The following is a 21,768-nucleotide window of genomic DNA, read 5'->3' on the forward strand; positions in this document are numbered from 1 at the left end:
AATGTCCTTGCCAAATATGTATAAAGATTCCGTTGATCAACAGGTTTGTTTTCTCTACCTGCAAGTCTCTACTGAAATCTGATACTTAAGGACGGTGGATTTAAAAAAAAAATACACCAGCACACACTTTCTTTATTTCTACTTAGTTATAACACTGCGTGGTACACATACCTGAAATCCCAACATCCTGGGGGCTAAAGCTGAAGGACTGCCATAGCTAGCCTGGTCTACATAGAAAGTTCAGGGTGGGGTTGGGGATTTATTTCAGTGGGTAGAGCTTGCCTGGTTTAGCAAGCGCCAAGGCCCTGGGTTCGGTCCCAGCTCCGAAAAAAAAAAAAAAAAAAAGAAAAGAAAAAAAAAAGAAAGTTCAGGCAGCCAGAGCTACACAGCAAGATACTATATTCAAACAAATAAACAAAACTTAGAGATTAAGTAGCTTCCAAGACCTCCGAGTCAGATAAATAGCTTCTGCCAGGCACCTAGGTGCATTCCTTTCTGAACACTTGTCAGGTACAGCTTGCCTTTCTGCTTTAATAAACTCACTAACTTTGCTTCATTGTGATACATCCTAACATATTCTTACAGATTTCAAGGCCTCCCGTGCACCTAGGCAGAGGCTCCCAAGGCTCTGAAGAGGAATAATAAGGCTGCACTGCCAGCCACATCGAGTTGCAGTTCTTGTGGCTAGTCACAGAGTAAGGTCACAGTTTGGTGGGAGTGTCACTGTTACTAAGTCAGGTCCTAGCACTTTGGGACTCAGTTTGTTGGAAAGACACAGGAATATAGTCTGGCTGTCCTGCAGGGTCCAGTGGCTGGGATTTAAACTGGACGCTACTCTCACCCGCGGGGTTGCTGAGATGACCAATCAGAGCTATGGCCCCAAGGACCGCTTTTCAAAAGCAAGACTCCAGGCAATTAGTGTGCCACCCCTCCAACAAGCAAGGAGTAACAAATGCGGGGGTCTCACGGGCGGTGCTAACCAAGAGAAAGGAAAACCAAGCTCAGAGACCACCAATCACAACTAGAACCTTCCACAGTAGCTGCCCAACGAGCGGGCGAGTCTTCCGTCGTCTGGACAACCGGTTTAGGGCCCGGGTCCCGCGCAGGCGCAGGGTAGGGCAGAGCTTGCAGGCAAACCGCTGTTGTGGAGGGTCTGGGCACGTGGAGGGACATGGGCAAGCTAGCTGGCTGAGGGCACTCACCCAAGGCGCCGCGATCGCGGGGCGACTTCCTAACACAGGCTTGCGACTTTCCAGGAAGACCTGCAGGCTCCCTAATAGCCCCAGTTCCGCTCAGCTCTCGCGCTTCCCCGCCCGATGAAGCGGACCAATAGTGAAGTGGAGAAGGTGGCTTCTGCCAATAGGAGTCCTCCGTATGTCGCAGGCCCTGTCCTCGCCTATGGTGTCATCTTCCCTGCTGGCTGAGACCAAGTCAGGAGTGGGGTGGAGACCTCCAAGGTCCGTGGGCGCTTTTCGCCGATAGCAAATCAATGCTATTCTGAGCTTCAATTTCCCTGCCCCCTTATCAGTCGCACAAGTTGAGGTTAACGAAATGGAAAATCCTCAACATTTGCTAGTGAACCGGAGTTGCGAGGTCCTCTAGTTCTAAGTTTTCTAGGCAACCAATTAGTTCCCGGACCCATTCTTAGTCTGAATGCAAAGGAAATACGACAGGTGGATTGCATTTAGCACGGACAAAGCTAGCGCCCACCAGAGCTCAGAACTCTTCAGTCTTATAGCATCGGACACCCTCAAACCCTCACTCCCGCTGAGCAGTTGGTGTGGAGACTCTCAATCGTGCCAGTCCTTAAAAGCCAAGGAGAATGGCACGGCGCTAAACAAGTTGGCAAACAGACCTCGTCAGCATTCAGTCAGAAAACAGATCAATCTCAAACGGCCAGTTTAATTATAAGTTATAATCATTAGTCCTAAGAACCAGTAGGCATCAACCCTTCATCTGTTTTGCCTTCCCCAGCCCTCTGTCCTAATCTGAGGACCCAATCAGAATAGGGATCCCTCAACTCTCTATCAAGTATTATTAAGCCTCCCCCACAAAATCTGTTCCTGCTCTACGCAAGCAGGACCAGGACCCCCAGGACCCCACCATCCTGGACTCATTAGCCAATCACAGACCATCTTGGCTTGAATTCATCAGAAGAGATCATAAAGTGGTCCCCATAATATAAAGTGGTCCCGCTCCATGATTTTCCGTTTCCAAACCGTTATCTGTGGTGAATTTTCTTTGCTTTCTCCTCTTCCCCTCCGATCAGTGAAGACAGAGCCTGTTGTGTAATTTCTACTTTTATTTGACAATAACAAACTGCATATAAAAAAGGGAGAAGGCAGGCACGGAGGCCCTAGATCTACTCCTCTCTGCTTCCCCAAGTATCCACCGTTCCTAGGCCCCAACAAGGACCACCCCCTTCCTGCCTCGTGGTGGGGTGAGGATTGACAGGCATGGAAAGGTTGTATGTGTTTGTATGTTGTGTAGAGGGGTGTTGGGGCTCAAGAATGGAGAGGGGTCAAGGAGTAGAGAAAGGGCCTTCCCTCATCCCCCATCAGAGTTGGCACCCTAAGGAGGGGTATTGGAGGGGATTATGAAGATCATATGCCTCAGCCTATGAGACGGTAGAAGATCCAGCATCCAAAAGTGACCCAGTGACTGGCCCAGCTGAGCTCTGACCACTTGTGGACAGTGTATGCCATGCCGTAGCCCTGCGGGAGAGAAACAAGTCATGATTTTGAAATTCAACAAGGACAGAGAGTCTCAGGAAAACCTATCTTTTGCCCAGGGATCTTGGGTACTTCATATTCCTGAGTAACAGAAGGGTCTAGGTACTTATCAAGGGTGACCAAATATAGTTTGGTTTCTTCTTCTTCTTTAAAGGTCATTTTAAGGGCTGAGTTACAGCTTGATGGGAGGGCCTACGGGGGGAGGCCCTAGGTTTTGATTTCCAGCACACCAAAAAGAGTCATTTTCAAAACAAGACAATGTGCTGGATGTGGTGGTTCCTGCTTGTCATTGAAGTCATTTATATATGAAACCCCTGGAAATCTGATTGTCTACCAATTAGGGACAAAGTAATCCGTGTCAAATTCTTGCAATGAACAAAAAGAAGGAAGACTATGTACTTAAAAACTTGGGGGAAGCTAGAAGTGGTGACAAGCACTTTTAGTCCCAGCCCTCAGCAGTCGGGAGGCAGAGGCAGGAGGATCTCTGAGTTTGAGGTCAGCCTGGTCTACAGAGTGAATTCCAGGATGGCCAGGGCTACACAGAGAAAACTCTGTCTCAAGGGGAAAAAACAGGGGATAGAAATTAAAATATAGTGTATGTGTGTATTTGATCTGCTTTGAGGAAGAGAGTCAATAAATGAATAAAATTTAATGTGTGGACATTTTGCAGCAATCTCTACGATACCTACTTTTTGGGTTGTTTTAGGATCCCAAGGATCACATTCCAAGCATGGCAGACAAGGGCTCTACCACTGAGCTATACTCTCAGCCCTAAAGGTTTTTTTCAAGGCAGGGTTTCTCTGTGTTGCCCTGGCTGGCCTGAAGCTTACTATGTAGACCAGACTGGCCTCAAACTCACAGAAATCCACCGGCCTCTGCCTCCTGAGTGCTGGCACTAAAATCATGTATCACCACCCCCAGCCCTAAAATGTTTTAAGACCTTTTACAGCCTGACATGGTGGTGACAAGGAGAGTCTTCTTTTTCTCTAAAATGAAACCCATGAGGGCATGAAGGTTGCTAACACAGTAAGCTTCCCCCACTCCTCTCTAAGATTTGTGTATATGAGCACACTGTAGCGGTCTGCAGACACCAGAAGAGGGCATAGGATCCCATTACAGATGGTTGCGAGCCACCATGTGGGTGCTGGGAATTGAACTCAGGACCTCTGGAAGAGCAGTCTATGCTCTTAACCGCTGAGCCCTCTCTCCAGCCCCAATCTTTTTCCTCAAGACACCATTTCTCTATGTGGTCCTGGCTCTCCAGTAACTTGATCTGTAGACCAGGCTGACCTTGAACCCAGAGATATGCTGCTGCATCCAGAGTGCTGAGATTAAAGGCATGTGCCACCATGCTGGGAAACGGAAATAATCCTCACACTATGTGAGACTAAGATTTGACAAACACCTTTCAAGCCAGCCTGGACTGAGATAATAATAACAAAACAGGAAAAAAAAACCCACCCAGAGTTTTAAATACTTACTTTTTTAAGAGACAGGGTTTCTCTGTGTAACTCTGGCTATCCTGGAGGTCAGGACAGCCTATGGAACTCACTCCATGGACCAGGATGGCTTTGAGCTCAGAGACAAAGCCTGCCTCTGTCTCCTGAGTGCCGGGAATATACCTCATCAGCTGCAGACCCAGATTTTCTACACTCAATTTGAATGAAAAAATTTTTTAAAATGTCTATGATTAGGAAAATAACGTGAAATTTTATTTTCAATTAGGAATTTAAAAATTGGGAAGAGGTGGCTCAGGAGTTAACGTTGGCTGCTCTTCCAGAAGAGTCCAGTGTAGTGAGTGAGTTCAATTTCCAGCATGGTGGCTTACAGCCATCTGTAACTGTAGTCTCGTGTGATATGATGCTTTCCTCTGGTGTACATACATGCTGACAAAATGCCCGTATACGGAAAATATAAGTAAATCTTTTTTTAAAGAATTTTAAAAAAAGTGCTTCAAGGCTAGCCTGGTCTACACAGTGAGTTCCAGAACAGCCGGGCCACCCTGAGAAACCCTGTCTCGAAAACAAGAACAAAACTAAAAGATTTAACTACTAGAGAGACTTAGACAGAAGATGTGGAGTTTGAGACTTGGAACAAAGACATCCTATCTCAAAAGAAAAAAAAAAGAGAGAAAAAGTAAGACTTAATTAAAAAGCAAATTTTAGGGGTTGGGATTTAGCTCCAGTGGTAGAGCGCTTTACAAAAGCACAAGGCCCTGTTGGTCCCAGCTCCAAAAAAAAAAAAAAAAAAAAAAAGAAAAGAAAAAAAAAAAGAAAAAGCAAATTTTAGATTCTTCAAAAGCCATATGAACTAATTTTCAAATTGAGACATTTTTTCAAGTAGGGTCTTAATTATGTTGTACATATGGCAACACTCCTGGGCTCCCATGACACCCCTGCCTCAGCATCCCAAGTAGCTGGCACCTGTACGTGTGCGTCAGCACTCTAAGGAACATGACATTTTAAAGCAGAATCCAGGGCTATCAGCATAGCTCAATTGGTAGAGTGATTACTCAGCACGCAGGAAGCCCTGAACTCCATCCCCAGCACAGCATAAACTGGACGTAGAGGCACAGGTCTATAACGTACCACACAGGAGGTGGGAGCAGGATGATCAGAAATTCAAGGTCATCTTTGGCTCCATAATAAACTTGAGGTCAGTTTGGGCTACACGAGTGAGTCTGAGTCTGAGTCTGAGTCTGAGTCTGAGTCTGAGTCTGTCTGTCTGTCTGTCTGTCTGTCTGTCTGTCTCTCTCTCTCTCTCTCTCTCTCTCTCTCTCTCTGCTGGGGTGTGTAACCCAGTAGAGTGCTTACATGTCTCAGTCTTGCAGCTCCTGGTTTGATCTCTAGCAGCCCACAAAACTGGGTGTGGTGGTACATGTCTGTAATCCCAGCCCACTGGGAAGGGCAGGGTCACCTTAGGTAAATACTGCATTTGAGGCCAGCCTGGAATACCTGAGACCCTGTCTCAATCAAAGCTACAAGAAAAGTAAAACCTGGGCCTAGGAGGTACAGTAAGTGTATCTAACTAACATGAGGGAGGGCCTGGGTTCAGTTCCTAGTAGGTAAAAGGAGAGAAGAACCTGGATTTTGCATTCTATTGCAATAGAATGAATTTTAGAGAGTAAGTAAATATTGCAGTTTAGCCAGAAGTATGACTATATCTGAGAGACAGTGGGAAGATGAAGGAAGGCATTTTTACCAGCTAAGACACATGACCCTGGCTTGTTCTCACTGCCTTGGTTTTCCAGGTTCCCCAAACAGTAACTGCCATCCCTGATTCACCTCCCAGCCAGGGCCCCACCTCACCTGCTCCTCTGTGGTGTCGTCCACATCGACATCAAACAGGGAACCCAGGTAGGCCAGGTGGAAGACAGCCAGGGCACCAAAGAGCAAGTTTAAGGCTCGTACCCCCAGGCCCTGTGGGGGACAGATGGATATATTTGGCAGCTGGACTTGCTCACTGTCCCCCACCACCACCTGTGCAGGGAAGCCCAGGGGGAACACAAGGCACTGTGGGTCCCAGGATGCCCAGGGTACCCCAAGATAGGAAAGAGATGGTTCAAGGAGTCTCTTTTGGAAGCTCAGAGGTATCCAAGGACGAGGGTGTTGGTAACCACGAGGGCGTCCAGGTTGGGGGAGATGCGAGCGTTCAGGCAGAGGAGCAAGAATGTGGGGTTTTGAGCCAGGGGTTATGGTGATGAGCATCGTTGCCGGGTGGGAGACAAATGTGAGGTTGTCTGCATTTTTTATGGCAAACAGAATGAAAACAACAACAAAACCAAAACAAATCCCGCCCTGACCTAGAGGGCCCATCTTTCCCTTTCCCCTCACTCTCTGCTTAAGGCACACTGGTCTCCTTCCTCACTGTTGCTCAGAGAGGCCCATGTTGGGGTGGGGCTTTTGACCTTTTTTTACTTAGAAGAACTTACAAATTACCTCACCCACGGAGGCTCTCCGGACCTTCCCAATGAAAAGGGAAACCACCACCACCATACTTCCCGTCCCCTTTCCCTTATGCTCAGTGCAACTCACTATCTCACAAACTATTCCACTGACTTTCCTGTCTCCCCAATTAAAATCTTTGTCCCACAAGGCCAGGACTTTGGCTTGCGTTAATTCACCACTTTGTCTCCAGCACCTAGAACCAGCAGGTGCTCAATAAATGTTCAGTGGGGGAAACGAATGCCAGGTGTGTATACAGCAGGTGCTCAATAAATGCCTGTTAGAGAAACAGATGCCAGTGAATAGAGGCGAGGTTTTAGGGATGGCTCAGGCACCAGAAGAGGAGGCTGGGCACCCGGAGACAGATACAAGATGGAGACAGAAGTGACATTTTTGAAGGGCAGTGTTGGGTACAAGGTTACCCATGATGAACCCTCACCAAGCGATGCCGATGTGAACAGTCTGGAAGACAACGTTTCGACAAGATGCAGGCACTGAGGATCTGAGCCAGGCGCTTCCTGAGGACTGGACAGTATGGAAAGATTAGCCCTAGGGAACATAGGCTCCAGTCTCCCATGATCCTTCTACCTACCTGTCCTGTGCCAGGCTCTGTCTGTACTTACCATGTTCCACATATGTGATAAATGCCAGGGACAGCAGCACAGCAGCCAGGTGGAAACTGAAGCCCTAGAGACCCAGACAAGGGGACAAGTAAAGAGCAGGCTCTGAATCCCCCATCCAGCTTCCCTGGATCCAGGTCTGCCTTGCTTACATGTAGGAGGGCACTGGCTGCATAGGTGACCAGCACAGCTGAGAAGGTCCCCAGGCGGAGGGCATTTTTGAAAACATCTGCAGGTGGGAGAGACACAGGTCAAGATTTCTGGAACTTTCACCAGCTTTTCCAGAGAGTCACAGATAGGATGATATCCATAATCATAGCGACCCTCAGGAGAATGCCTTTATGATGTCCCCAACTGTCATAAGCCCGAAAAATGAACTCCCAGTTTTCCACTCTGCTTTAGCCAGACATCCCAAGGTCAGTCCATGCCAACCCTGCATGCTTCCAGGTCCTCGAGGCAAAATTCTACCTTCTCACACAGCCACTGTTAGCAAACCTAATCAGCCTTTCCTTCCGAAGCCCACTTCTCACCACGGGCTGTTACTCCTGCTAATCCTCAGTCAGCTCCAGTGGCCCTCGCTGCTCTCATCCCCATCTTCCCTCCACTTTCCTAACTGAGCCAGAGGGATCCAGTAACAAACAAGCAAACAAAAAGCCAAAGGGAATCAGTCCTGATCCACATATCCAAAGGACTCTCCTCTCCCAGAGGGACTGTCTCTCAAAGAAAAAGCCAAAGGCTTCTCAGTGGTCCAGGAGCCTCCTGAGGATTTCTCTGAACTCATGTCCTACCTCTACCCTGCCCTGAGCCTGCCCAAAGACCATAATTCCTCGAGTTCTGAGGATGCACCTCAGAGGCTTGCAATGGCTCACCACAGAGCCATGTTTCCATTCCCCTAACAACCTTCTTTCTGTCTCAAATGCACCAGGCAAACTCCTACCTCAGGACCTTTGCACCTGCTGTTCTTGCCCTCTGTCCCATTCCTCCCTCATATTCCTTGCTCCTTCACTTTTCCTCAGTGAAACTTTCCCTATATAAATGATCTATAATTTCCAGACGACCCTACTCCCTCTTTCCCGTTTCAATATCATTATGATTTACTGTGGCATTTACCACTACCCGACTTTACTGCATAATCTTCCTCATTTATTATCCACCCTCCAAATCCACAGTTCTACCAGGTTAGCAAATGCTGTGCGGTTTTGTTGTTATCCCTAATGTACCTCACTTTTGAATCTCATGTATCAAAGACTGACTTAAAATAGCTCGATGTAGTTGAGAATGACCTTGGACTTTTGAACCTCTAGCTTCCACTTCTATAGAGCTGGCACTTCAAGCAGGTACACAGCCAGTTTTGGTTTTTTGTTTTTTGTTTTTTGTTTTTGTGGTGCTGAGGACCAAATCTTGGACTTGGAGAATGCTAGGCTCAATACTGTACAAACTGCGATGCACTAACAAACAGCCTGTGATGCATCTTCAGTGCCCATCACACAGTAGGTGTTCAGTAAATGTTTGCTGTGCAAATGGCCCTGGGTCCCCAACTATTCTGGAGTGATGACTTGGTGACTCACAATTATTTAACCAATAAGACATGGGCAGGTTCCAGCTTGTGACAACTTCCACCATAGACCGGGGTAGCTCCACATTCAATGGTCTAGAGACTGTCAGGTCCCTGGTGGACAAAACCAGACATTCCATTACAGTTGGAATTTCAAGCTATGTGGTTTTTTTTTTTTTTTTTTTGTCTTGACTGGGCCCTTCCCAGGAACACCTCCCACCGCCCTACAGTTCCTCCAGGCAGCACCCTGTGGGAGAAGGGGCCCCAAAGCCCTCCCACCATTAGGTGGTCCTTCTCCTCCGTGAAACCAGCCCGGCCAATGTGGCTGTGGCCTCAGACAGAAAGCCCACAAAATAGTTGCTGAAGTGGAGGAGACAGCACTCTAAATGGCTCGTAGCCACCTGTGAAGGGCCAGGAAGAGAGGCATTACATTGGGCCCCGACACGACACCCCCCCCCATGTTTCACAGCATCCCAGCCTTAGGGACTCACCTTACCATGGTGCCCCTAGGGCCCCAAGGGGTCAGGAATGCAGCAGAGAAGAGAGAAAAGAGAGTCAGAGAGGGCCCGGAAATTGGCCTGAGTTCTTCATAGATAAGACAGAAACATGGTAGCAAAAGAGGCAGACTGTGATGGTCACACATATACATTGTCAGGTGATTGGTTTCACATGGCTCAAAAGGAATGGGTGAGCTGGCATATGACATGGCCCTACACACTAAAATGGCCACACAGCCTCTCAGCTCTCTACCCAGATTTTGTCACCTTCTAAGACAATAAAATAAAATCGTAGTGAGATACAGAGACAGTTCAACGCTCACTGTGCACATCCACACTGTCAGTTTCACAGACAGTGTAGGGAGCAGAGAGTACCCTGCACATAGATGCTTCAATTAGGCCTGGGCTTTGTGCCCGGTTCTTTAACTTGGGGACACTGGTCAAGTGATTCCAATTTTGGAGTCTCTCCTCCTCCCTCTCTCTCTCTCTCTCTCTCTCTCTCTCTCTCTCTCTCTCTCTCTAGCTCTCTTTTTGGTTTTTTGTTTTTTGTTTGTTCTTTAGATAAAGTTTCTTTGTGTAGACCCAGCTGTCCTGGAACTCCATCTGTGGACCAGGCTGACCTTGAACTCAGAGATCCGCCTGCCTTTGCCTCCCGATTAAAGGTGGGATTAAAGATGTGTGCCACCACTGCCCGGCTACTTTTTAGAGACTTATTCAGTATCAGACATAACCAGGAACCAGTGAGTAAGGGTAGGTTGTCACACAATCAAACCACTAGCAAACAGCTAGATACAGTCCTGGGCAAACACAGACACAGGCTCATAGCTTGTCAGAATCCTTTACTCAGGTAGCAGCAAGCAGTCTGAGAAGGCAGACAAACTAGCAGAGTGAATCATAAGCGGGCACTGCATGTGAACAGGCAAACCAGAGTAACAGGTAGCTACAATCACCAACAGAGGTTTACCTAGCCAGTGGCAATGACAGCCACAAGCCCCTGACCCAGCCAGTCAGGATTCTCAGTCCCACACTCAGGAAGTCAGTGGCCACAGACAAACAATTCAACTCTGTTATCTGAAGTCACAGACAGTTTAGAGTCACCAGCTAATAGACACTTGTCACTTCCCATTACAGTCACATAGCTTGTTTCTAGTGGTACGAGAGAAGGACATCCAGACACCATAGTGTTGGAATGTCAGTCACACATGGAATCACAGAGCCAAATCTTGGTCAAACAGACATCCACAGACAGACACTTGGTCTCTGTGTGGTAATGGGTTAGATGGTCAGTCAGATTCAGATGTCTGGAAGCAATTGGTCCAAGGCTCTGGCCCAGCCCTGGTCAGCCCACTTGCCCTCAGCACCTGCCTTCATTTACCTGGCTTTGCGTTTCTTGCTGTAGTAACAGAAGACAGACAGAAGCATTAAGAGACAGGCTCAGAATTGGGAAGACCCAGCCTTCTGCCCAACCCCCTCACTGCTACACAGGGGCCTTGAAGGCTGTGCTCACTTGCGAAGGAGTCGGTCACCGTCGAGGGGGATGAAGTAGGGGAAGAGGTAGGGGCCCACACAAGTGGACAGTACAAGGCACAGCAGGGCCAGCGCCAGGCTCCGGGCCACCTTCTTCAGCCATCGGCGGCTCTGTGGGATCAAGGATCCATGAGCACTGCCCCATGACGGCTCCCACAGTCCCTACCCACCTGGCCACCCAGGAGCTCACCAGTGGGCGGCCTTGGACAGCCTGTAGGTAGCTGTGGAAGGATATCCAGGGCCCAAAGACGATGGTGCCCACAAAGTAGAGGTAGCCCATGAACTCCACAGGTGAGGGCACTGCACCCACCTCGCCCCGGTCCAGGTCGAAGCCCAGAGACACCGCCTTCATGGCCACGATCATCTGGGCCCCTATGTGTGGGGCCCATGGTCAAGTGTATGGATAAGAGAGCATGTCACCATGAAAGATGGGGTGCACCACGTGTGAGGTGAGAGGAAAAGGAAGACACAGTGATAGGTAAAAAGACACAGAGACACAGATGTCAGGGGAAAGGGAAGCCTGCACTGTAGTTTATGAAGGGTGGTTTATGTGGTTTATGAAGGGGCAAAGTCCGGGAGGGCTCTTAGGAGATGAGGAGGGGAAGTGGGAGGGTAGAGCTACCCACCTCGCATCTTGTGCCATGTCACGGTGTCCACCATGTGCATCTCACTGAGGAAAAAAGGTGATGGTCTTGGACCTGTGCCTCCTAGGGCTGGACACTACATGGGGGCACCGAGGGTACTGATGGGGTTTGCCTTTTAACCCACATAACACAGTGAGAAAAAAAATCCCCATGACCCCCTCCTCCAGGGGAAGCCCACGTTCAACCTATCCTATATGCTTCATGGAAGGACACGTGCTTCAGGTCTCCTTCGGGAACACTTGTCACCCTCTCTGGTATCATCTTACAGGATGATGGTCCCTGACTCCTCTCTGCCTCCTTAGAATCTCATGCCATCCTATCTTGGACCACTTTATCTAGGCCTTGGGGACCCTTGCCTTCCGCCAACTTGGGGAGGGTGAGGATGCACACCCACCCCCATGAGCAGGTAGATGAGGATGGTGTGGGGAGAGGGAAGGCAGCCTCGATGGGAGGAGTGTCGGCAGAGGAACAGCACGAGGTAGCACAGGAGACTCAGCAGCACGACCCAAACCATGTGCAGCTGGAAGAAGTGGTAGAGGCTGAAGAAGCCGCCTGCCACGGTGCTTGCATGCTTCAGGTAAGACGGTAGCCCTTAGGGTGACAGGGAGAGAGACAGAGACAGGGGGGAACAAGACGCGGGAGGTTGGTAGGCTGGCAAGAGACGAAGGACTTGGGCAATAGGGCCCAGCCTGGGCAAAAGCCTAGAACGTGCTGGGGTCTAAGGGGACCCAAAGCTGGTACTGGAGAGCTGGCATGTGTAGCAAGGCCTGGATTGAAAAAGCAACATCTACTAAGGACATTTCAGGGACTCTGAAAGGAAAATTATCAATTGAGGTTGGACAGTACTGCACCCAGATTAAAATTTCACAGCGGTGGGGATGATGGATAAGACTATGCCTCTATGTGTGTGTGTGTGTGTGTTGGGAGGGGGTTCTCAGGGACCATATACTGAAGGAGTTGGGGTGAAGGGTCAGATACTATCAGGTTATTGAAATGATTCAGAAAGAGGATGGCTGGATAGACAGGCAGAAAGATAGAGCAATCTATCGTGGCCTACTGTGAGCGTAGGCTGATTGACTTCTATATAGCTTTGATATGTACCAAAATAATAAACCTGGGCGAGGGGAGAAGAAAACACCCACTTAAGATGAGAAGGAAAGAGTTGATTAGAGAACCTTTGTTTCTCAGAAATGTCTGTGTCCTATGGGGATCCTGGGGACTTCAAAACTTTCTCATTTGGATATCAACTTTATCACGATTGTAGAAAATTATAGATAGAATCTAAGAATCCAGAAATTTCACCATGTCCTGATTATAGACATTCATAATGTCAAAATTTTGGAAGTTCAGCATGTGAAAATTTCAACTTGGCGAACTCTTCAGACCTAATAACTCTGACGATTTGGGATAGGAGACTTGTAACACTAGCATTCTAGGATCTGATTGGTAACCTTGGAACATGGACAGTTCAGGATCCCACCATCCCAGCCAGAGTGCAGGAATGCTGAAGGTCATGTCTTGGTTTAACGGGACGTGGCTTGCCATAGTGGGGCTTGTGGTGGCTGTAAAGGATGTGTTGTAGTGGAATGGGGCTTAGCTTAATGGGATAGGCTGGGGCTGAACCTGTAGGGGCCTGGTTTGGTATTTCGGGATGTGACATGGTAGGCTGTGGTAAGGTAAGGCAGAGCTTGATATCCATAAATGTGACAGATGAAATCTGACATGGTGAAACCCAGGTTGGTAGACACTTACCCAGCCTCCAAAGGAGGCGGCAGGCGAAGCAGATGGTAAGAAGCAGCCAGATCTGGTCAAGGCCCTGTTGGACAGTAGGCAGGAGGCAGCCCTGCAGTAGCTGCTGGAAAAATTCCTGGCGGCTGAAGGTAGCCATTGTGGACCCACACAGATGGAAGGACAGATGGATCTGCCAAAGAAGGACACAGAGGGAGTAAGATGTCCAGGGGCTGCCCACAATCAAGGTTTGGACTTGAGCACTCAGGAATTCAGCTTGGGGCTGCCAACCCCCAAAGGGTGCTATTGGACAGCTCTGGGGAGGGGTATGAATATCAGGTACATCAGGCTGAGCCACCAAATGTGATAGCAGTGGGTGTTCTGGATGCACTGTGACCCGCAGGGAATGAAGGACCTTGTGTATCTTGACTGCTGTGAACACTCCGGTTCAATGATGATAAAATGATATGCATTATAGACCTATATATCAAATGGGGCGGAAGGAAGTGGGCTCCTTGGTTTTCAAGGTAGTCACTTAATGTGGAGTGCAGAAAGGGGAGTCTGACACTTAGGGGCCGTGTGCATCTCTCCTTGTATGGATGTATCCTCCGTGAGCTTCATCTCATCCCACTCAGCAAAAAGCCGCCAACAAAGCCTTGCCTTGGTCGGGGGACTGCAGTTAAGTGGAGGTGCTGGCAGGGGACATAGCTGGGAGGGAGTCCTATAGGTGATGCGGGACGAGGTCCCAGGACAAGGGGTGATCCCCCCAGAGGCCAGCTTAAGGATAGGAACAGGGAACCGCGCACACTACTGGAGACCTACCTGGCAGAAAGCCGTGGTCCTGGGGGTCAGGGGCGCACTGCACCACCGCCACCTCCTCCGGGCAGCCTCCCCGCAGGCCTGGGCCAGGACCAGCAGTGGCTCCCCCAGGGGCGGCGCGGCCAGGCAGGCCCTTCTAAATCCTGGGGCAGGCTAGCAGTTGGTTCCCACTCCAATCGGAAAGCAGGAGGGCAGGGCGGGGACCAGGAGGAGTGAGCCCGAGCATCGCGAGGAGGAGCAGCAGGGTTGAGGGGCGCGGGGCGCTGGAGCACGTTGGCGCACAGAAGGTTCACCGGTGCCCTTTTCAGGCCACTTGCCATTCCCGCTCTGGAACGTTCGGGGCGCAAGAATTTCTCAACTTTCAAGAAAACACTTCCTAATGATTATTTTATAATCCTTAAGAACCAAAATGGAAAAGATAAGGAGAGGGAGGAGGCTAGCCCCCTTTCTGCCAAATGGTCCCTCTTGTATAGATACTGGTGTGACCCTAAGTCACCACTGGAAAAATAAGCCACGGTTCCTCCTTTCCTATCTCTTGAGGAATCCGAAGGAATTTCCAATCTTCCTTAGCCCCAGGGAACAGATCGAAGCTTTTGTCCTTAATGACTTTGTCACCTAGGAACACTCACTAGGTGCCTTATCGACCCCCTGAGGGTTAGCAGTAGGCATTTGGTTTATCTTTAACTGATTTTGCTTGCTTAATTCCCTAATTGAATGGACCCTGTCAAGAAGGCAACCTTAGCTGATATAAGTGTCTCCGTAAATTAGAACCGGGCTAAGACTGAGCGCAAAAAAAAAAACCCCCAAAAAAACCTGATAAAGATCTGTTTTGGTTTCTGCATAACAACACAAAGGGGTTTATGCTGCATGGTTCTCTACGTTATCCAAGTTGCCGTCGTGGGCATTCAATTCTATTCCTAGGCTCTTCTTCAACTCCTGAGAAGAGCCCATTTCCCCTAAGGCGCACTTATAGGGCATTAAGGGGCTTAGCTCTAAATGTGAATGTGAATGGAGAAACACACCCAGGTCAATCTTGACCTCATCCTGACCCCAGGAGCTAAGGAAAACAGGTTCTAATAAGATTAATGCCTGACTGTATGGAGTTAAGGAAGTTGTGCCCATTCACTCTGGGCGGTGTCCCTTTCGGTTAAACAAAAAGGCGGGATTAGCAATTCTTGGTTTGGGGAAACTGCTTGTCTCTGACCCTGCTGTCCTATGGCCTTGTGCTTTCTAGGCAAATGGCCAGCTGCTGAACTCTTTTTAAAACATGTATTCAAATGAAGTAAATTAATAGTCACATTTACAAAAGAAAAAAATAGTTAACACCGTGGGTATGTATATATGTATATATACATAAATATTCACATCAGCTAGACGCACAAATACAGCGTCCTTTTCTCTAAAGTACAATACAGGGCTGGGATGTCTCAATGGTTAAGAGTACTTGCTACTCTTACAGAGGACCTAGGTTTGATTCCCAGAATTCCTATGGTGGCATACCACCATCTGTAACTCCCAGGTACTCTTGTGGTATGTATTCATACATAAAATAAATCTAAATAACAGTAGAATACAGCTGGTGTGTCTGCACACGCCTTGGATCTCATCACTAAGAAGGCTCAGGTAAACTCTGTGAGGCCAACCTGGTCGCATATTGAGTTTCAGGTTAGGCTGGTCTACATAGTGAGTTCCAGACTTTTCGGGGCTACATAATGAGACCCTGGCACAAAAAGAATTAATATTCATATTTGGGGCCATATAAAGAACATGTACAAATCAACAAGAAAAGAAAAACTAAGATAGACCAGACAATGGATAGTGAAACAAAAAGGTAATTCATAGGCATATAACTATCTATCATCTATCTATCTATCTATCTATCTATCTATCTATCTATCTATCCTGTACTTCAAAGTCTGTACATCTTAACTAGATTCATGTGCCTTTTGGGGGAGATGGGGGACAGAGTCTCACTAGCCCTGGCTGGTTTGAGTTCTCAGGGATTCATCTGCTCCTGTTTCCTGAATTTTGGGGTTAAAGGTGAGCACCGCCATGCCCGGCCCCTTTTATTCAGTTATGTGTTTTGAGGCAGTGTATTACTATTTACCTCAGGCTGTTCTTTCTGTGTAGAACAGGGTGGTCCTAAACTCACAGAGATCTGCCTGCCTCTGCCTGGGAATTAAAGGTATGCCCCACTGCACCCAGTTCCATTTTATTTGTATATAAATGTATTACCTTTTATGTGTATGGGTGTTTTGCCTTCATATGTGTCTGCGTGTTGCAGGTGTGCTCAGTGCCCAAGCAGGTCAGGTCAGAAGAATGCTTTGGATTCTCTGGGACTGGAGTTCCAGTGGGCTGTGAGCTGAGCTGCTATATGGATGCTGGGAAATGAACCCGGGTCCTCTGGAAGAACAGCCAGTGCTCTTAACAGCTGACTTATGTCTCCAACCTCCCTTTTATTTTCATTTATTAAAAATTTTATCGAGGGGGAGGATGGACCCACACATGCCATGACAAATATACAGACGTCATAAACCAACTTGCTGGAGTTAGTTTTCCCCTTCCAATATGTAGGTCCTGGGGAATGAACGCAGATCATCAGTCTTGGCAACAAGTGTCTTTAGCCTATAAGCCATTTCTTATTTTTTTTATTTTTATTTTTTATTTTTTTTTTCGGAGCTGGGGACCGAACCCAGGGCCTTGCGCTTGCTAGGCAAGTGCTCTACCGCTGAGCTAAATCCCCAGCCCCCTATAAGCCATTTCTACAGCATTCCCGATACCCCTACCGCCCATTTTTCTTAAACAGGATTTCTTGTATTCCAGTCTGACTCAATATATAGCTGAGAATAAACGTATTGAACTTATGGTCCCTCTTGCCTGCCCACCCAAAACTTGAATCAGAAAAAGGAAGCCCTAGGTCATGAGCTATCTTTTACTATGGTTTTATTTTGGTTTCTGTCTCCGTTTTATTTTATTTTTATTTCACTTCGTTTTTGAGGCAGGGGTTTCTCCTGCGTAGTCTTGGCTGTCCTGGAAGATTCTCTTTGCCTCTGCCTCCCAAATGCTGGGACTAAAATCGTGTACCACCACTGCCTGGCTAGCCTCAGTGTTTTCTTATCTTTTAGGATCTTGACGAGTTTTCCCATTTGTTTTGTTTTTGTTTGTCTGGATGTTTATGAAGGACACAGGTCAGTTCATGGGAGGAATGTTCTTCATTGTGGACTTATCTGATATGATTAGATTTGCATTATGTATTTAGGATAAGAATTTCACAAAAGGGATGCTGTGCGCTCAGTTATCAGGAGGCACACGATACTGATTTCTCTCAATACTGTCGGTATTTGCTTTGCTAGTTGATTAAGACAGTATCGCCCAGGTTTCTCCTTGTCACTTGAACTTTTCCCTGTATCTAGTACCTTACTGGGAGATTTTCTTTTGAGACAGGACTTCCTTATCTTGCCTAGGCTATCTCCAACTATTAGGAGACACTGGAGATTATGTAATTGTTTCTCAACCCCAGAGTAGACACTCAGATTTCGTTTCCACTGGTGATTCTTGCCTGAGGCAATGTCTAATCTGATGGTGGCCATGAGATAAGAGGGCTTTTTTTCCCCCAAGACAGGATTTCTCTGTGTAGCCCTGGCTGTTCTGGAACTTGTTCTGTAGCCTCAAATTCACAGAGATCTGCTTGCTTCTGCTTGCCTAGTGCAAGGACTGAAGGCGTTGTGCCATGAGCACCCAGTTTATAATGGCTTTCTTTTACATGGAATGGCTGGGATTTTATGGCTTTTCTGAATAGCACTCATAAACTTATTTTAATTGACAAGTTAAAACTAGTATTTACTTATTTTTTAGAGATAAGATCTTGCTAGGTTGACCCCAAATTCCTAGGTTCAAGTGTAGTGCCATGGAAGGGTTAATGATTCCCCCCAAAAACAGACAGGAGCTAATCTGGTACAACTCACAGTAGGGTCTTTATTCTATTCGAGCTAGCTCAGGCCCTCCAAAGCACCACCATCACATAGGACAATTTTGGTGGTGGAGAGCCCCAAATTTCTATCGGGGCAAGGCTTTATAGAAATCCACAATCAGGAGTGTGTGTGTTTAAGCACCTAATGGCCTTTAACCATGGCCTTTAACATAAATGGCTGGTGCTGGGAGTCATATCATAAACTTAATTTCTATTTCCCTCTGCATTGGTGGTCGTTAAGCACAGGGTGGGCTTGTAACCTGGGGATACAGATCTGTTGGGGGAATAACCTGGAGGCTCTGGTCTTGTTGGGGGTGAACCTAGAGACTGGAGCTAGGTTTGGGTTTTGCTGGAGGGACGACTTGGAAACTAATGCTAGGCACTGGCCTGTTAGTTTACCTGAGTTCAAACTTAGGTCAGGTTCTCTAAAATGGAGTCTGAACTTAAAGGCATTTAGCTTCTCACGACCTATTTTCTTTCCTTGGCTTCCCAAGTAGCTGGGACTACAGAGACGTGCTACCATTGCCTAGCTTGTTTTTCCACATTAAAAGAAAAAAGTTGCTTGGCATGGTGGCACACACCTTTGATTGCAACACTCAGAAGGCAGAGGGCAAGTGGATCTCTGTGAGTTCAAGGCCAGCCTAGACTACAGACCTAGCTCTAGGAGAGCCAGGGCTATACACAGAAACCTTGTCTCAGAAAGCCAAAACAAAAAATGTTCAAATACACGTTTACTCATATGTCAGTCAAATATGTATTACTCCCCTCAGGGGCCAAGAGAGGGTGTCAGGTCCCCTGGAGCTGCTAGAGGCTATGAGCCTCCCTATAATGAGGCGGTGGAAACCATTCAATTCAGGTCCTTTGGAAGACCAGTATTGTTCTCTTAATTCATGAGACACCTCTCTGGGCCATTTGTTCTTCTTTTCTGTCTGTTTTTAATCCCCCCCCCACTTTTTAAAAGAACTAAATTGAGGGGCTGGAGAGATGCTCAGCAGTTAAGAGCATTGGCTGCTCTTACTGAAGATCCAGGTTCCAGCAACCACACGGCAGCGAACAGCTACCTGAAACTCCAGTTCTCCAGAATCCAATGCCCTCACCTGACCTCCCCGGGCACTGCATGCATATGGTGTATGTTGGGACTCAGGAATTACCACACAAAACATATGAACCCTGATCTCTGTTAAGCAAGAATAGTTTATTGAACACTGGTCAGGCCATGGACATAGCTCAGAATTATCTGAACTACAATGACAGATATCTTTTTTTTTTTTTTTGTCAGCATAGAAAGGAAAAAGCCTGGAATTGCTGCCTGGTGATCAGTTCTGACTCAAGAGATTTTTTTTTAAAGATTTATTTACTATATATGAGTACACTGTAGCTGTCTTCAGACACACCAGAAGAGGGCATTGGATCTTATTACAGATGGTTTTGAGCCATCAGCTTCCACTCAGGACCTCTGGAAGAGCGATCAGTGCTCTTAACCACTGAGCCATCTCTCCAGCCCGACTCGAGAGATTTTAGACATAACCTTGGATTTGATGGGTCCTAGGTAAAGCTTTGTGGAATTTCTTAAGATTAGCAAGCCTCATACAGAACGTTCAGAACATACAGGGTATGTGGTCAGCATGTTCTTGCTCTGAGCCAAATCACTTCTCTGTGTCAATGACTAATCATGTTACAGCAGCAATATGAAATAGCTGGCAGGCATGGAACAAAATGACTACAGCTATGCTGTGGGTGGGGGAGGCAGACCATAACAGGTTATGCAGGCAAAACACCCATACCCAGAAAATAAAAATAAATAAATCTTTAAAAGAAAGAGAGAGAGAGAGACAGACAGACAGACAGACAGACAGACAGACAGACAGACAGAGAGAGAGAGAGAGAGAGAGAGAGAGAGAGAGAGAGAGAGGACATGGTGGCACATGCCTTTAATCCCAGCACTCAGGAGGCAGTGACAGGTGGATCTCTGTGAGTTTGAGGCCTACAGAGTGAGTTCCAGGACAGCTGAAGCTACACAAAGAAACCCTGTCTTGAAAAACCAAAATAAAACAAAAATGGTTTTAAAAAGAGGTGAGGAGGACAGAGCTGAAGAGGTAGTTCACTTGCCTAGTATGTCTACTGCCCTCACTCCAAAGTATAAACGAAAAAAACCCAAATTCACCACAATCTAATTTTAGGACATTTCAATTACTTGAAAAAGAAACTTCATGACCATTAGTAATCAATTCCCATCTCCTACTGGCAACACTTTGCGACCACTAATTTTTTACTATCCATAAACTTGTTTATTCTCTGTTTTGGAGACAGGGTCTCACTATGTATTGTTGACTGTCCTGGAACTCACTATGTGGATCAAGCTAGCCTCAAGTTCACAGAGATCATCCTGCCTCGGCTTCTCAAGTGCTGGGATTAAAGGTATGTGTCACCAAGCCAGGTGCTGAGTTTGTTTATTCTGGGTAATTTATATAAGAGGGATGTGAGCCTCAATCTTGTTTTTTTGCCGTGATTGATCTTGACTCAAATAAGAGCTAATCCTCTGAGGGAGATTCCTGGAAGTATTGTTTGTGGGGAAGGGTCTCTCCCACAGTGGGCAGTAACCTGTGGGGCAGGCCAGGTATAAAGAGGTCTGAGAAAGACAGTCCTTTGTTGGTGGTGACTGGGACTTTCCTGCAGCTGCTCTTCCGACCCTCCATGTCATCAGAACCCAGCTTCTTCAGCAGATGGAAGACCAGTGGCTCTTCAGAATCTCCAGGACTTCAGCGCCACCTGGGACTGCAAGGCATCCAAACTCACGGACAGAAGTAGGTTCTCAGCTTCCAGTGTGCTGGTCACCACCCAGTCCATATCATAGAAGCCAATGTAATAACTCCTCTTTTGTTATAGCTAGTCATCCTCTCACTTCTTTTCCTTTAGAGAACCCACACTAATATGGACTCAGAATCTATGGTCTCTTATATATATTTCTCTTTCACTGAGCACGATGTATTTTTTTTTTCATGTTAGGGATGGAACCCAGAGCTTTGAATACTAGCGGAGTACTCATAATTGAGCTGCAAGCCAAACTTCACTGTTTCTGAGATAGCTCCTTGGATCACCCATGAGTTCATGATCCAACAGCTTCCGCTTGAACTCCAGGTGTGCAGCACAGTCACAATTGTTCCACCGCCACTGCCACCGCCACCGCCACCGCCACCGCCACCACAACCACAACCACAACCACCCATCTCCAGAATTCTTCATATTCATCCACTGAAACCCTGAACTTAACGCTGATTCCCAATATTTCTATCCTCTGTCACCCTTCGGGAAGGTGGGGGGTGAGGTGGGAGGCACCTACATGAGGAAAGGGAAGGTAATGGTATGAAGAACTCTTGGAAGGGGGACCAGGAAAGAGGGGCAACATTTGGAATGTAAACAAATGAAACAATTTTTTTTTTTTTTTTGAGCTGGGGACCCGAACCCAGGGCCTTGCCCTTGCTAGGCAAGCGCTCTACCAGTGAGCTAAATCCCCAACCCATGAAACAATTTTTTAAAAAGGGAATTATTTATTTTTATTTAATATGTGTGTGTGTGTGTGTGTGTGTGTGTGTGTGTGTGTGTGTGTGTGTGTGTGTGTGTGTGTTGGGGAATTAAATCCAGGGCAGTCAACATGCCTGAGAAGCAGCACTCTAACATGGACCCAGGCCCCTAATCCTGGTTTTTTTTTTTTTTTTCTTTTTTTTTTTTTTT

General features: G+C 47.2%; 1 protein-coding gene and 1 long non-coding RNA gene across 2 annotated transcripts; one reads left to right on the forward strand and one right to left on the reverse strand.

Moving 5' to 3' along the window:
• Window positions 1-2,284: 2,284 nt before the first annotated feature.
• On the reverse strand, window positions 2,285-13,448 carry Porcn (porcupine O-acyltransferase). Its single transcript, XM_032890060.1, is given in 17 exon segments — window positions 2,285-2,714; window positions 6,041-6,151; window positions 7,116-7,201; window positions 7,300-7,363; window positions 7,449-7,525; window positions 8,865-8,965; window positions 9,131-9,133; window positions 9,135-9,162; window positions 9,165-9,221; window positions 9,224-9,252; window positions 9,343-9,357; window positions 10,724-10,741; window positions 10,856-10,986; window positions 11,066-11,247; window positions 11,502-11,545; window positions 11,915-12,110; window positions 13,272-13,448. Coding segments are annotated over 17 exon segments (1,380 nt in total). The 5' UTR covers window positions 13,408-13,448; the 3' UTR covers window positions 2,285-2,612.
• A 303-nt stretch (window positions 13,449-13,751) lies between these two features.
• On the forward strand, window positions 13,752-21,003 carry LOC116888775. Its single transcript, XR_004386340.1, has 3 exons — window positions 13,752-13,936; window positions 20,347-20,454; window positions 20,713-21,003. It is a non-coding gene; the product is annotated as an uncharacterized LOC116888775 (long non-coding RNA).
• The last annotated feature ends 765 nt before the right edge of the window (window positions 21,004-21,768 follow it).

This window comes from Rattus rattus, chromosome X (genome assembly GCF_011064425.1).
Source record: "Rattus rattus isolate New Zealand chromosome X, Rrattus_CSIRO_v1, whole genome shotgun sequence".
Classification (NCBI taxonomy): Eukaryota; Metazoa; Chordata; class Mammalia; order Rodentia; family Muridae; genus Rattus; species Rattus rattus.